The sequence below is a fragment of the Pinus tabuliformis genome, chromosome 3_1, assembly GCF_031772625.1.
Source record: "Pinus tabuliformis cultivar Carrire ecotype Pingquan chromosome 3_1, CPIR1, whole genome shotgun sequence".
NCBI classification, from domain to species: domain Eukaryota; kingdom Viridiplantae; phylum Streptophyta; class Pinopsida; order Pinales; family Pinaceae; genus Pinus; species Pinus tabuliformis.
Window position 1 is genome coordinate 449,959,132 of NC_142301.1, and position 17,143 is coordinate 449,976,274.

The 17,143-nt window shown below is 40.0% G+C and overlaps 1 protein-coding gene across 1 annotated transcript; it reads left to right on the forward strand.

Moving 5' to 3' along the window:
- Window positions 1–1,824: 1,824 nt before the first annotated feature.
- Window positions 1,825–4,012, forward strand: LOC149187694 (uncharacterized). The gene is made up of 2 exons (XM_089409734.1): window positions 1,825–1,956; window positions 3,011–4,012. The coding sequence occupies exons 1-2, from the start codon at window positions 1,825–1,827 to the stop codon at window positions 4,010–4,012; spliced, it is 1,134 nt and encodes a 377-aa protein (XP_089265860.1).
- The last annotated feature ends 13,131 nt before the right edge of the window (window positions 4,013–17,143 follow it).

Consider the following 17,143-nt stretch of genomic DNA (forward strand, 5'->3'; position numbering starts at 1 on the left):
GCTTGTTGTTGGGCATGATTATGACCCTGGGGGCCATGACCACCCCCTCCCCTATGGTTGTGCATACGTTGTCACGACATATTACGCAGAAGGGTCACACTCTAGGAATTTAGAGATTACCAATGGTAGGGAGATGGAAGAAAGGAAAAACTAAGTCAAGCCAGTAGAGGGAATGCACTAGACAATTTCCAGAACATCAGCACAAGATTTGATAATTGGAAAATAAAGGAATGGAGGATATTCTACAAACTAGAGGTAATAACAAATTGTTGGTTTGAAATTGTTCCCCTGGGGACCAAAACCACACTAGAAGAGTAATACCCAGACAACAGAGACCAACCAACTTAATACCATATAAATTAACAATGTAGGTGAGGGAAAATAGAATTACCCTTGTCACGGTGACCACTAATGAATCAAAACTTGAATGTTGAAAAAATGAAGGATGCATCAATGACCCATTGGCTTGAGAACCACTTCCCTACCAATGACCCACTTCTCCAAGACCATCAACTCTCCACTTCAACTCCAAACCCCCTATTTTCCACTACCCAAAAGTTAGTTCTACACCCAAGTAGACAAATAATTCCACATAGCTAAAGGCATGTTCACCCACACTCAAACTAGATGGAAACAAAGTATAATTCACCATTGTGAACTGCAAGAATTACAAGATTGTTTCCACCCCATTAGTAATTTCCTTGAGTGTTCCTTCTTGTGGCAGGGATTCGGGATTTGTCCCCTTTCGCTCTGAGCTCCATCTGTTGTGCTCAAACAAAAAATAGAATTGATGGTACCATGTTTAATTACATGTAGTTGGTTCACATGCTTGTGCATGCAAGGGGTTGGCCACACCACCCCTTTCATTAATGATCCTCTCGTCGATGAGGTGGTCAGGTCACCCCCCAAGCCTTCCACATACCATGTTATCCACCCCCATTAGGGAGTCTCTATCATCATCTAGGATGGATTGTAGAGATTCATGTTGGGTTGACAACAATTTGTGTCGCATCAGAAGTGGTAACACCATGACTGATTTTCCTTCCTGCGCGCTGGTGCCTCTACTCCCTCCCTTTGGCCCTGAGTTTTAGCTCGATCCCGCCTGGAAACTCTGCTACTGGGCATCCGATGCCCCTACGCCCTCCTTCCTTCAGTTATGTGCCCTTTTGTTGGCTCCCGCTGGCAGTTTTATGCTGTTGGGCTTTTTTTCTTTTGCTATAGGCTGCCTCTTTCGCTGGTCCTTGAGTCTGCTCCTGGACTACTATGGCCCCTCCGGAGGCGCCACCGTAGGATGCCTTTCAACAAGCCTTCTCCGATCTGGTGTGTTCTCTTCCGCCTCAGTGAAATCGCCCCTCTGTATCGAAGTTTGTTAAAAAATTGGAAGGGTTGCAGGAAGTCTCTTTGCCTCCAACCTTGCCTCGTCTAGCTGCGCTTGCCTTAGCTGAAAGAGGTCTTATTGGGCAATTTACAGGCCTATGGCCCTCTCCTAAAATTGTCCAAAGGTGGGTAGAAAGGAACTGGTCAGACAAAACTCAAGGGAAAATCTCTATCAGATTTTGTGGAAAAGGATATTTTACTTTCCATTTCGAAACCAAGGAAGATAAGGATTTAATATTTCGAAATGGCCCTTATTTCATGGACTCCAGAGGATTGTACCTCAACAAGTGGACTCCAGATTTTGATCCGGAGCTGGATATCCCTAACGTAGTGCCTGTTTGAGTCCGCCTTCCACATCTCCCCCTGCACTGCTGGGGAGATGAGTCAGTGCGCGCCATAGGGAATGCTGTAGGGAAATATATTGACCGGAGCGAACCTAAAGATAACATGCAGGCATGTGCTTGCATTTGCGTTGAAGTTGATTTGGGGAAAGGCTTGCCAGAAGCCATCAAGCTGAAAGTGGATGATTGGACTCACATTCAGCAGCTCGACTATGAGCAGATTCCCTTCAAGTGTAAGGTATGTCACGAATATGGCCACTTTACAAATCGTTGTCCTAAACTTCTTAATGTTGACAGTTCTCCACAGGAAGAACAATGGGAAGCAGTTAAAAAAAAAAAAAAAAGACAACCCTTAACCCCATCCCTCCTCTTGATGCTGGGCTCTCCTTGCATCCCCTTCCCACTCCCCCTTCCAACCCCTCCCCCCCTTCTCCACCCCCCTCATCTTCCCTTCCACCCCTTCTTAGCCGGCATGATCCCCTCTCCTCCTCTCCTTCTTCCAATCCCTTTCACCTCCTTTCCCAACCAGAGGATCCCCCTTCCCCTAAGATTCAATCTCCTTCAGAGCCTTCCCTCTCCTTGTCCATTTCCTCTTCCCTCCCTTCTGATCCCCCTCCTCCCAGAACCACTAGAAGCAGCTCCAAAGACCATGGATCCATTCCTGAAAACCAAAAGAAGCCTGGACGAAAATCGACTAAACAAAATAGAGACGAAAATGCACAAAAAGACATAGCTTTGGGTCTGCAGAATCCTATAGAGTCCTATATACAAGGACAGGTAAACAAGGACTCAACAAACAAAGATCTTGGAGGAAGAGCACCTCCTCGCACTCCTTTGAAATGATGAAAACGCTTTCCTGGAACAGCAAGGGATTGGGGCACCCCTCTAAAATAAACGCCTTAAAAGACCTCTTAAAGCAAGAAAGACCTGAGATAGTTCTACTCCAAGAAACAAAGCTGGGATAGGCAGAGATGAATCAAGTTATTGAGAAGCACAAATTTTATCAAGGAAGTGTATGCGAATCTAGAGGGGCCTCAGGGGGAATCGCCACTCTCTGGCTCCAAGACAATTGGATCAAGATAGCAGAAACAGTGGAACGTCATTGGATAAAGACTACTTTGCAGAATAAGATGAGCAGTTATCAGCTAATCATTTTCAATGTCTACGTCCCGATTCATTACAGAGATAAGGAGGCTTGCTAGTCTTTTCTCAGCAACATCATTGCAGATGAAGAGAACAACAATATTATCGTTGGCGGTGACTTAAACCTTATCCTCCACGCTAATGAATAGCGTGGTGGCTGCTTCAACCCTGACCCCTTCAGAATTCAGCTGGAGCACGTTATGCAGCTCGCAGATCTTGTAGATATTGTCCCAAAGAACAGAAAGTTTACCTGGAGCAACCGCAGGCTTGGAAAAAATAATATAATGGAAAGGCTGGATCGAATATTGGTAAATGTTTCTTTTCTCTCATCTTTTGCTCCAGTCCATGCTTCTATTCTCTCCTTCACTATATCAGATCATTATCCCACTATTTTAGTTTTTGAATCGCACCGTCCCCCGGGTGCTATCCCTTTTAAATATAGTCCCTTATGGAATCATAATCCGGCTGTTAAATCTCTAGTCCAGCATACTTGGTGCCAGCATATAGAAGGCTCACCCAGCTATATATGGGAAAGTAAATTGAAAAATGTCAGGCTCGCTCTCAAGAACTGGGCAAAATCCCAATATAAAGAACCAGAAGCACAAAAGTTGGAAGTTAAGGCTAAAATTGAAAATTTACACCATGTTATGGAAAACCAAGAATACACTCAAGCAAGTAAAATTCAAGAAGAGTATCTCTACAGTCATCTCTACAGCATCAAAAGAGAAGAGGAAGAAAAATGGCGCATAAAATCAAGACAGGTTTGGCTGAAAAGCGGGGATAGGAATACATCCTTCTTCCACAAGCAAGCAACTATCAGACAAATTCAGAATTACATAACAGCTATTATGGATAGTGCAAGCAACCAGCATAATGATCAAGCCTCCATTAAAAACGCAGCTACAGCTCACTTTAGAGAGCTCCTGACAGAAAAAGGGGAAGAGGAGAATTACACTGATTTCTTACAGCATATGCCAAATAAAATATCAGCTGAAGCCAATGAAAGACTGAATGAAGAAATTAAAGAGGAAGAAATCTTGGGAGCAATCTGGTGCCTCCAGCCTGACAAAGCTTCAGGCCCGGATGGTTTCCCAATCTGCTTTTACAGGGAATTCTGGAAAACCATCAAAAAGGACCTCATCAAGTATTAAAAATGGATACAAAGGAAAAATAAAATGGGAGGCTTCACAAACTCAACCCATCTTTCTCTCATCCCTAAAGAGAGTCGCCCCTCTACCTTCTCCCGCTTCTGTCCTATTTCATTATGCAACTCTTCATATAAAATTTTCATGAAGATCCTTGCTTCTCGCTTAAAGCCTCTCTTGCCAAGCTTTTTTCTGAAAATAAAGGCGGTTTTATGGCCAATAGATATATTTCTGACTCTATCTTACTTGTCCAGGAAGCCATTCACTCAAGTCTCTCTAGAAAAGAAAAGGGCTTCATTTTGAAACTAGACTTGGCTAATGCCTTTGACAGAATTCGACACTCCTTTCTCCTTGCTACTCTTCAAGAAATGGGCTTCTCTTCCTCCTTCATTAACCTCATAAAAACTTGCATATCTGGACCTTGGATTGCCCCTCTCATCAATGGAAGACCCGGGCCTGCTTTCCAATCCTCAAGAGGATTGAGGCAAGGTTTCCCTCTCTCTCCCTTCTTATTCATTTTAATGGATGAATCTTTCAGCTGTTTCCTGGACCATAAGAGACAAGCAGGCCTCATCACCAGAATCAAATTTGAAGACGGAGTGGAAAATATCAACCACTCTCAATTTGCTGATGATACCTTGTTGATTGGAGGAGCTTCTATCATAATTGCCCGAAGATTCAAGCTCCTTCTTGACAAGTATATGAGATATTCTGGAGGAATGATTAACCATCTCAAGAGCTACATCTACGGTTGGAATTCTTCAGCCAATCTCTTCAAAATCTATCCATCATCTTTGGGGCGCCATGCAAGCTAAAACGGGACCACTTCAGCTACTTGGGTATGCCAGTAAGCATGCGTCGTGCTAGAGCCGAAACCTAGGACAAAATTCTTGATAAATTAAAAAAAAAAAAAATCCACAATTGGGGATCCTTCTGGCTCAACCCAGCCGGCCGAATGGTTCTCCTTAATTCTGGGTTGTCTTCACTTCCTTTATATCAGTTCTCCTTAGCTCAGGCGCCCACTTCTTTTCATCACAAAATGGAAAGTATTCTTAGATATTTCTTATGGTAGGGAGGAAAGAACGATCAGAAAAAATTTAACCTGGTCAGCTGGAAACAAGTTATTCAGAACAAGGAAAAAGGCGGGCTTGGAATCAGATCTCCCTTGTTCACTAACTTAGCTTTTGGTGGAAAGCTTATCTAGAGACTGTTATAGGAGCAGCCAACATGGTGGAAAAGAGTCATTGAGGTCAAATAACTTAATGCTCCAAGGCAACAAGTATTAGTTAGTGAAATCCCGGAAAGGAACAGCACAGGTATATGGAGACTTTGTAAAAAAACCATTTCTTTTATGGCTCAAAATGTCTCAATAGTTCCCACTAGTGGGAACAAAGTCAGCATTGCAACCGATAAGATTATGGGAAATAAACCCATCAGCAGCTACACAGGCATGGAACCAATCATTCGCTACTTCCAAAGCAGGGGACTATACTACTTAAATCAAATATCTCATTGGGATGCAAAAACGCAGGCATGGATAGGTTGGAGCTTCCCTCCTATCCCTGATCAACTCAAAGATTCCTTTAATAACCTCCAGAACCATCTTCACGGCATCGCACCTCTATCTAAAAATGGAATTGACGGTCACCGCTGGGATCCCATGGGCTCAAGCTATACAATTCAGGCAGGTTATAATTTTCTGTGCAATAGGGATCTCCCCTCTTCCCCATGGACGTATTGGAAAGAAACATGGAAAGTTGAAGCCATTCCCAAGGTTAAATTCTTCATTTGGACCCTTTTAAAAGGGAAGACTCTCACCTTTGAAAACCTGCAAAAGAGAGGCATCTTGGGCCCTTCTCAATGTCCGAACTGTCTTGAAGCTGAAGAGACTATGCAACATCTTTTTTTTTCATGCCCTTTCACTATTTCTTGTTGGAAAGGTATAGTCCCCTGTATCCCTCTCACATGGAATCCTCAACAGTCCATTGGCGAAGCCCTAAGCATCTGGAAGAAAAGTTATCCATGGCCAAATAAGAAAAATAGCATTGTCAAGAGGGTATGGGACGCCCTCCCTTACGCTCTCTTATGGAAACTTTGGATCGCAAGAAACTGCAAAGCTTTCAGAGGCCAGGAGACCTTAACCAGACTTCTTTGCAATAAAGCCAAAAGTCTGGCTATAGAATCCATAGCTGCCAAGAATTCTAAGAAAATCGACATGGCTAGCTTCTGCAGCGCAGAGAGAGATTTCATCAAGAACTTGATAGATAAGTGTAGCAACCTATCTCCAGCATTCAATTACAATAGCTACTCCAATACCTCTGGTCATAATTGGAAAATAAGACTAAAGCAGGGTGAATTCACTGAATGGATCTCCAACAGCAACACTCATATCATCTTCTTCGATGGCGCATCCAAGTCTAATCCGGGAGCTGCGGGAGCAGGGGGAATCATCTATGTGCCTAAAGGAGAACCCCTCATTTCTTTTGAGTGGGATCTGGGAAACCTCTCCAATAATAGAGCTAAGGCCTTGGCTCTCTATCAAAGCCTGCTCCAACTTCAAAACCTTGGCATTAAGAAAGCTTGGATCTTTGGGGACTCCGCTATCATCATCAGTCTCATTATTAGCAAGAGGTTGCCTTCAAATATTCATAGTCAGCGAATCATCAGTAGATGTCAAAGCATGATTAGCCAATTTGGGGAGATTAAACTCTTTCATGTCCTATGCACTTTAAATCGAGAAGCAAACAAGTTCGCCAGTCAAGCTTGCTCCAAAGCCAAAGGGAATTTTCTCTGCAACAACAAAGTTTCATTTCAATATCTAACCTGATCCTCTTTTTGACTAATGCTCTTCCTTTTAAGATCATCTTCTGTTTGACCTTTTAAGGAGCCCCCTGTTCATAGCTATATGTTTTTGTTCCCTTGTCCTCTCGTTTCCTCTTGCCTTTTGATTCATGTTCTCTCTAACGAATCCCGAGAAGTCTCACTGCGTGCTTCTGATCCTTATCCATTTCAATTGTTGGCTGCAATGACCTGGACTCAGGTGTTGTTCGCCGTTGGTCCTATCGCCCTTCAAATCTACCGCTTTCATATCCACATTTCCATGGAAAACTATATGCTGGAGACTCTTATCATTTCAAGAGTGAACTGCCACAGGCTTTCCAAGCTGCCAGAGGATACTTGCGCGCGACGGATCGGCCTTTAAATTCAGATTAAGATGTTTTGCAAAGCCGACTTTCTCCTCTTCCAATTTTTCCGGATCTATACTTGTAACAATCATCCTCAGGTTAAAAACCTCCAGAGATTAGCACACTGTAACAAAATCATCAAAGAGCAACCATTCCATTCAAGCTCTAAGTCTGTACTCCTGGAGCTTTGCCTCCTTTTCTTTTTTGAAATATAAATAACACCCGATTTCGTTAAAAAAAAAAAAAAAAGGATGGATTGTAGAGATTCGATCCAACTTAATTATTCTTCCATAGGCCTATTTGCGTTTAAATATATGTCTTTATCTTGGCATCCCATATTAGCTAGAAATTCAGTTGTTTTATTGATTGTCCTCCTTGAATGTGAAGTTATAATGTAATTGATGGAGAGGATCAATACCTAAATAGGAGAGATGAGAAGCTCTAGCCACCAGGTTTTGATCCGTAAACTACCATGGATATTCCACTTGACGGTTTGTCACAACATATCTAATAATATTATATCAAAAACTATGAAATTCTACACTATTGCAATTTTCTTAGATTTCTAGATCTGTAGATTTTACTATAAATAATGCATGCATGCAAATAAAACTTATACAGAAAATAGAAAACAAAAAAATAAAAGCCCACACACACATTAGGCACAAGATTTCCTCTAGGAAACCCTTTCGGGAGAAAAACCTAGCTGGAAGGTGAGGTTGCTCCGCTCTCTTTCTTTGTCTAGAAATATGGCTGTGAGTATAAAGAAGTATGGTCTGTGGCCCGTGGGCTGCTAAAATGCACAAATCCTCTCTGTGTGCTCTACCTCTTATCCTCTTGGCTATTTTTTCTCATCTATGGAACAAATTCACTCGAAGGAATGGAATCCCTTTTCCTCCTAGTGGCTTGGTTATAACACAGCCTGATAGCCTACTAGTGGTCGGGTTTGACTACCTCAACTCTTAAACAAAGTTACAATATGGACTCTTCTAGAGTATTTTACATCATAATCATGTGGATAACTCGTTTTCCATGAATAATGGGGATGACGTGGCAGCCTCTCGAATTATGGTGGTGAAAACAAGAAGATCAACTTCTGAATGGCATAAATTTCACATACGGACTCTTATTGATGTGATTCTTGCGTCATTAGAAAGATCTTTGTGTCTCTAATAACATGAAAAGTTTTGATGCTAAAGAAAAAAAAAATTACCCCCAAAAAATGTCGTTTGATGCCTCAAAACACTCCTATAAGGTTTTAGAGCCTATTTTGCCAAATTGGGTCCCGCCAGTAAAAACAGTCCCGTGAGCTTATTCTTCCACTTTTCCACTCTGAAAGCATCAAGATGGATGAAAAAAAATATAATGATCCAATCTGGATCACACCTCTCCTTTTTGGGAGGCTTTTGGGCCCTAAAATATTTTATTGAATGAGGTGATGAAAATTTTCTTCCACATTCTCTTTGGTGTACCATTTAGATTTTCCTAGAAATTGTCCTTTCAACCCAATCTACCAAAGGCCATGCTGCCCCTGTCTTGTAGTTTTGGACCTCTTATGCAAAATTGTATCTTTTATCAACTCTACGTAAGCATCTGGTTCAAAATCCTCCACAGATGGTAGGACATATTTCTCTTCCCGATCTAACTTCAAATTCTCTACATTCACAACTGAGTAAATGCACATATATGGTAGTAAACTAAGTCGATAGACATTATCGCCCACCTTTTCTAGTATCTCAAAGGGACTATACCTCAGAGCCTTAATTTTCTTACCTATAGCCTCTCCTTGTTCAAGTGTAGCCATACTTTGTCTCCCACCTTGAATGATTTCTCTATTCTATTTTGATCATGCCTGGCCTTATATTTCTCCTGTGACTTTCACAATGTATCTTGTACCTGTAGATGGATCTGCCTGATATTTCTACAAACTTTTCACCCCTCAAGGCATCTCCTATAATATCTTTCATCACTCCTCCTTGTTACCATATGCAATGCCTAAAGGTGAAGGTGACAAATATACAAAACGTGTTTCAAATGGGGAATTTCCTATAGAAGTATGGATTGCTCTGTTGTAAGAATGTTGTATATAAACCACATTTTCATCCTAGGTCTTCGGATACTTTTGGTTGTATCCCCTCATAAGTTGCACCAAGGTCTTGTTAACTATTTTTCTCTTCTGATCCATCTATAGATGGAATGTTGTAGATCTCTTCAACTTCGTATCCATCTTCTCCCACAATGTAGTCCAAAATGCACTAAAAAATATTGTATCCCTATTGAAATGATGCTCCCTAGTATCCCAAAGTGCACCCAGACCTATATAAAGAATAACTTTACTACTTATTTCCCACTAATTGTCTTTTTACAGGGCATTATAACACACATCTTGTTAAACATGTCAACTACCATGAACATGAAGTCATGTCCCTTCCTAGTTGTTGGTAAACCTCCCACAAAGTCCATGGAAATTTTTTCCCCAAGGGCGAGTGCGTACAGGTAAGGGATGATATAGGCCCTGTTTCCTGTTGCTAGGCTTGCTGGTACAACAAAGCATGCTTCCTCTTATGAACCTAGCTACCTGCTCTTGTATCTTGGGCCAATACACATACCTATGCTAGTTGGCCATGGTCTTCCCTACATAAAAGTTCCATGCAACCTTGGAAGTGTGAGCCTCTCTAATAATTTGAAATCACTCACCTTTACGAACACATCGCTTATCCAACCTATAGAGTAACCCATCCTAGAGATGGTAGTCAACAATGTTGGTGCCATCGTGCACATGAATTTGACCCTGCAACTATTGAAACACCTTCTTGAAGTCCTCGTCCTCTGAATACGCTATGTATGCATCATGGGTAAATGACTCCATGTGCATAAGAGTCCCCAAAGTTCTGATATTTGGTGTGGGTGGCCTTGAAAGCATGTCATCCAACTTGTTTGTGATGCCCTTCTTGTACTTGATTATCAAATGAAACTATTGTAAAAACCCCATCCACTTGTAATGCTTAGTCTATTGTAGCTTACTATGGGCCTATAAGTACTATAATGGCTGGTGATCTGTGTGGATTACGGTCTTGCACTATACTTATGTTTTCTTGTGCCAAATTCCTAATTGAAGAACCCATAAGATTGGGAAGAGGAATTTCTATAATTTTTGTCCAAGATTTGTTTCTATAGTTCCTCCCCTCCTTGAAGCCAAATCCACCACAATTTTACCCCCATTACTTTGTTTAGAGTCTTTGGATCTCTCATTCCTACCCCCCCACTAGCTTTGGGATGCATAATTTATCCCATGTGAAAAGCACCAATTTCTTGGCTTTATTAGTGCATTGCCATAGAAAGTTCCAAATTGGGTAATGATATCCATATAGATGATGTTGGGGCCGCTAATACCAATAGTTGGTATATTGGTAAGACTTGAACAACCGATCTTAGTAGCACCAATTTTCCTTCCAAGTTCAAGGATCATAATGCTAAACTATTTAACTTATTAGTAATCCTTTATAGAATTTCTTGCTAGCTTGATGCTCTCAAGGAGTTTGTCACTAATGGGATCCCCAGGTATTTGGATGGAAGACTGCCAATCTGAAATTCCAAAAGATGGGCCAGATGGTGTTGGACCAGGGCACTAATGTTGAAGAATAAATGTTAGATTTTTTAGCATTAATCATAGTGCCATAAACTACCATAAAGTCTAACATAATATTTTTTAAGACTCCTGATTTACAAAGAGAATGATGAAAAAAGAGCATTATGTCATTAAAAAACTATTGATGAGTGATAGGAAAATCATTCCCAAAGAGGCATATTCCCTTACTGATACCATGACCACAAGTAACTTTAATATATCAACCCAAACTTGCACCAGCCAAAATGAAAAGTAAGGGAGAAAGGGGGTCATCCTATCTTATCCTACCATGGGAAGGATTGAAGGTCATAGTAGGGGAACCATTTATGAGAAGGGAAAAAGATGGGGCTGAGACAAGGGACCTAACCAAAAATATCCACTAAGGGGAGAAACCAAAAGCGTGAAGGACCTAGATAATATAATCCTAGTTAATCTTGTCAAATGCTATAGAAAGATCAAATTTAATGGCCATGACATGATTTTTGAATTTCTTAGGGGAATGAATGACTTCATGGATTGCCCACTATCCCATCCAAGGTCTGACAACCTTTCACAAAGCCAATATGCTCGGGAGGGATGATATTTTTAAGCAGGGGTTTGAGTTGGTTCACAATTATAGGGAAATTAATTTTATATATCACATTACATAGAGATATAGGTCGAAACCACTTGGATATTCAGATTTTCTAGTTTTAGGAACTAAACTAATAAAAGCATTTAAACCTATCCATGCCTTTTGAGAGCTTTTAGATTCCTCTTCCAAGGCGTGAACCTTAGATCCAATGAAGGGCCAGCGTGATTTGAAGAAGTAAATGGTGAAGCCATCCAAAGTTGGAGCTTTTTTTCTAGGCATTTCCATTACCACTTCCTCCACTTCTACGAAATAAATTCCTCCCATTAGGGCCTCATTTTGGTCAAGGTGAATGAGGTGTGTAATGTGATCAATGACGTGACTTATTGCTTCTTGTTTGTTATGCTCTAGTTCAATAAGCATGTTTTGATAGTATGCTACTAGCTCCAGCTCTATCTCTTCATGCTGTAATAGTCTTTGGCCATCCCTAGCATTAAGGGAGAAGATCCTGTTATGGTGGCAATGTTTAATCATTTCTTTATGAAAAAACTTTGTATTCAACTCTCCCTCTTTTAGCCATTATATCTGGGATTTTTGTTTCCAAGGAATTTCCTCTTATTTCTCTCTCTACTCTATTATATTAATAAGTTGACCATCCTCTTTGATTGAATCAACTAAGAACTCTTCCATAATACTTTTTTGTTGAATCCCTTGCATGTGTGCCTCTAGAACTTATTTGTCAATGGATATATGGCCAAACTCCTTTTCCTTCTAGTCTTTGATTTTATATTTTTTTATTTCCTTCATTTTCAGCTGGAACGAATGCATGCAATTTCTTCCTTAGACATTTATTTCCTCCCACCAAGTCTTGGCCTTCGTCAATAAATTAGGGTTTTGAAGCCATAAGCTCTCAAAATTGAAGGGGTGATTCTGCGAAGCAACTTTCAAGTCCAATTCCAAATGAATTAGCTAATTATCTTATCCTAAACAAGGTAGTATAATCGCTTATGCAAATATGTCTTGTCCCAATAGATATTCTTATATCAGGATTTGATTTAATCAACTAGCCGCATGATGTTTTCCACCTCTCCAATTATTCCATGTAAATATGTCATTAATTGTATCAATATCAGCCACCCTCACATCCTAAAGAAGATCCCCAAAGTGATTAGCTTTAGGTTCAAGCCTCCTTATGCCACCTTTCTTCTCCTCTAAGGATTTTGTAAGATTTAAGACTCTACCAACAATCCAAAATTCATCTTGGTGGTCCTCTCTTATAGCACACAATTAGGAAAAGGCCACCTTCTCAATTGGGAGATGCAATCCATACACTACCAATAAGCACATTGATTCCTTGGTGCCTACATAGCAAAATATTCCCAATAGCATGTGTGGGAAGGCAAGCTAATCTTAGAAAGAAACCTCAAGTGATTCCTAGAGTATTGCAAGTCCCATATCACTCCCTCTTGCATCTAGAGTCGTTGTCTCACATACCATCCAACATCATTCCACGATGTCTTAAACCCTCTCCTTGGATACTTTTGTCTCTTGTAGCATGACAATTACTTGTTTTTCCTCACTTATTCTCTCCCCGAGGTGCCTCTACTTACCTCGACTATTGAATATGTGTATGTTCCCAATGATTATCTTCATTGAGTATAATTATGAGGGAAGGAGAGAATCTTTGGAAGCACAACCACTTTCCCTGATTTCACTAGATAATCTCCCACATTTTGAATTGCTTCTCTCGTAGTTCTTTTTCCTTTCTCCTACTTTCTCTAGTTATTTGTTCCTTATCTTTGTCTTTATGGGATTAGGCTCCCATCTCCACACCTATCACATTATTCTCCCCATCTCTTGCCATTCCTCAATTCTACCATCGAAAATACATCTAGTAATACAACTTCTTCTAGTCTTCTAGGATGGATTTCAGTTCTAGGTGCACCCATTCTTGGATTAACTTCATCACGATTCACTTTTATGAGCTTAGGGTTTCTTATGTCTCTTCTTCTGCCATCTTAACCTCTTCAATCACAGGTAGCTCCCTCCTCTCTAGGATTTTAGTTGGGGTTTCAAGGGCTTTCCTCTTGGGGGTGGATTTCCCCTAGGGAGCCTCCCCCATTGCCTCTACAACCATAAGGTATTCTAGTAATTCAATATTCTCCTCCTCATTCGTAAGCACTCGAAAGGTGTTTTCCACTCAAATACTTTTTGACTCTGATTGGGGTGGTTGTTGTTTGGGATTTCTCCGTTGATTAAACACTTTCTGGAATCCATTTGTATTTCCTTGTGAGATTTCCTCTTGCATTTCCGCTTTCCTAAGTGGACAATCTCTAAATAGGTGGCCATGTTCATGGCAATGCCAACACTTAAATGGAACATGTCCAAACTTCATCATGATAGGAAAATTATATTGATTTTGGGAGGGGTTAGGAAATGTTCATATATATGAAAATTCTAGTGTATGGGGTATATCATCCTCCCTTTGTAGTCTCTGGAATCACCAATTCCTTCTAGAATATTAAGGTTGCAAAAATCCACCAATAATGAGAAGAGATGCACCCATACTAGTGTTGTTAGAAATTGTTCCTTCTTTGGGTTATAACATTATTCCTAGAATCTCATAAACAAGCTAGCATTGTCGAAGAAATAAGGTCTATTTTTCAAAAACCTAGTCTTGTCTTCTAAATTAGAGAAGTTCATTGTAAAGGACCCTTTGGCCCCTAATTTCTGGTCAATTTGGACCTTGGGTTGCCATTTAGTTTGAATCCACTTCACCAAATCCCTCTCAGTTGGCCAAATACCTATAAATTTGTATATGAGGGCATGATCCTTCATACGCAGATGATGACCCTATAATTTGTTGGCTTGTATCACATGTTTTGGGTTTACTGTTTCTTTGGGAAAAAAACTCCCCTTAAGACAAGATTTCCATTGTGCTCCAAGAATATGGCCTTCTTGATTATTGTCGTTCCCTGAAGAGGCTCCTAATCCACCTGCGTTATGTCATTGGGCACTAATAACAACCTTATTGTAGGAGAGAATTACACCCCTCCATGAATAACCTCTCAATTAAACTAGTCATAATCAGCCAGAAGGAAGAGTCCAAAAGAGTTCCTTCACCTAATTGAGAAATCATAGCTGTAACAGAAAATAGTGTATTAAAAAAATTGTTGCAAAAACCCTAGCAAAATGCATCAAAATATTCTTTTACCTACTCATTTTTATGTAGAATTGTTACACAGTATTTTTTCACGCCTCATGCACTTCCCCATGACATACCCCGAAGTGCCCAAAACATGACCATAATCCAGTGTATTCATTCATATATACAGTTCATATCCTCCCTAAGACATTGATTGGAAAATGCCTTGAGAATCCCTTGAAGGAAATGGCTCTTAAACCCTAATTTGAGAATCATTGCTCTTATGAGGCTCAAAACCGCGATGGTCGCTTGTTGTATCGTGTTTGACTCGCGATGGCAACGCTTTGTTCCCTTGCATACCCGCAATGATCCCAAAAAGGTAATTTTCCCAAAGCAGATGAGAAGCATCGTGATCTAGAAGCTTCCAGAGCGGCAAGCTGGAGGTAGTTTCGGATAGATGAGGTTGAATCCTCCTAACTTGACCTCTTTGTCTTATCCCTATGAGCTACCTCCTTGAGATATCAGCCTAATCATATCTTAGGAGGAGTACTAACTCCCTCTCCTAGCTTATAAATTACTCCTCTCCCATTCCCTAATCATATCTTAGGAGGAGTACTAACTCCCTCTCCTAGCTTATAAATTACTCCTCTCCCATTCCCAAATGGTTGGTCAGGTTAGAGGCTGGTTGGTCTATGTCCATTTTCACCCTTATGCTGAGATTGTGCCTAAGGACTATTCATTTGACTTGGAGAAGGAGTGCTTGGAAAGTTTCTTGGTTTGGACTTGGATTACCACTCAAGGAGAGCCTTTCAACATCAAGGCTATGGTTGTAAGCTTCCCTTTATTCCTTAAATAATATACAACTGTTGGTTCATCTTCCTAAAATATATATCTTCATGTATGTATTAGCTTGGCATTCCTTGATCAGTTAAGTAGGTTGTTATTGGATTTTCTATTGCTTTTGGCATGCTTTGTTGTCTCTTGATCACTTGTGCAGGTACATAAGTGCTAAGAGAAGTAAGAATAAGTCTGTGACACAAGCGGTTTGAGGCCCTCAACAAAGGAAATCAGAATAACATCAGAACGAGGTAGGTCATCTCTTTCATTCTAATTTTCAATTATAACCTAGGAAGATGTCTAGTTGATTGTCACTTCAGTTGCTAGACCCACTCATTGGGCTAGAGGGATCGTCTCTGTCCACAGAGAGGATTAACCTTGTCAACAAAATGGTGACTCCGCTAGGGAGACTATGATCCTTTCCATCTAATCCTTCATCCTGATCTTTTGACTAGTTTGAACAACCATCGAATTTTCGGCTTATCTGCATTAGTCTGGGTTTATACCATCACTGGTTATTGCCTTAGAGTGCTAAGTCTGGATTGTTTCTTGGAATTTTTTATTTTTTTCCCATATTCCTCGCCCATAGCAGGTTTAGCCTTAACAGTCGCGATGGCATCGCAGTTTTTACCTTAACAGTCGCGATGATCGTGATTTTTACGTTTACAGTCGCGATGGCATCGCAGTTTTTACCTTAACAGTCGCAATGATCGTGATTTTTACGTTTACAGTCGCGATAAAAAGAAATAAAAATTCTTAATTTTTTGGTCGCGCTAAAATCATCACTACTTTTGTTATTCAAAGTAGTGATGCCATCGCGGGTTTGCCTATGCAAAGCAGTGATAATCGTGGGTTTGGGTATATAAAGTAGCGATGATCCTTGAATGTGAGAATTTTTGAGGTTTCTTCCTAAGAATCCAATGTGTCTTGGCCCCTAAGGTCTTTTCCCATCCTGTATGCTTGGATTTGTCAATGTTTTGATTGATTGCCTTGATTAATTTGCAAAATTTGTCTCGTTGGCTTCGAAGTGAAATCTGACTGAATTCTAGGGTTTCTAGTCATTGGTCATTTCTTGCTGCTTGTTGATGTCATTGAGATGTTTGTTTTGCTGATTGATTGAGTGTTGTTTTCTATAGAAATCATTGAAAACATCATTTTGCATTTGTTTTAGCTTGTATTTCGAAATTTACTTTTCGTGAAAATGCATTAGATTAGTTGCATTGAGAAGTTATTTTTTGAGATTCATCATTGAGAATAGATCACATTTTTCAATGATTGAAAGATAAAAATTGTATTAGGTGCATCAAATCATTCAAAATGAAAAGAAAAGCATAATTCATATAAGTGCATCTTTGTAAAGTCAAAATCATTTTTCTTTTGAAAAGTTGCATTTAGGATAGTGAAAAGTGATTTTTTTTTTTTACTTTTAGCATTGCATTTAGTGAAATGAAAGATTAGATTTCATTTTCACTTTTTGCATTTGGAATACGAAAGTGAAAGTTAACAGAAGGAATTTTGCATGATGCATTTTTTTTGATGCATTGTTGAGTGAGATTTCTTCCCTTGGTTAGTCTAGCTTTCATAGAAACAAAAGTTTTATTTTTCTCATATAGTTGCATCTTAGATGTTCAGGTGACATCATGCTGAGCCTTAAAACCGAAACATAATTTCAAGATCAACTCTAAAATATATTAATTAATCTAAGGAGCATTTGAAACATTAATGTCCATATTTAGTGGTCTAGGCTAGAGACTTGTTCAGGGGTCTTTAA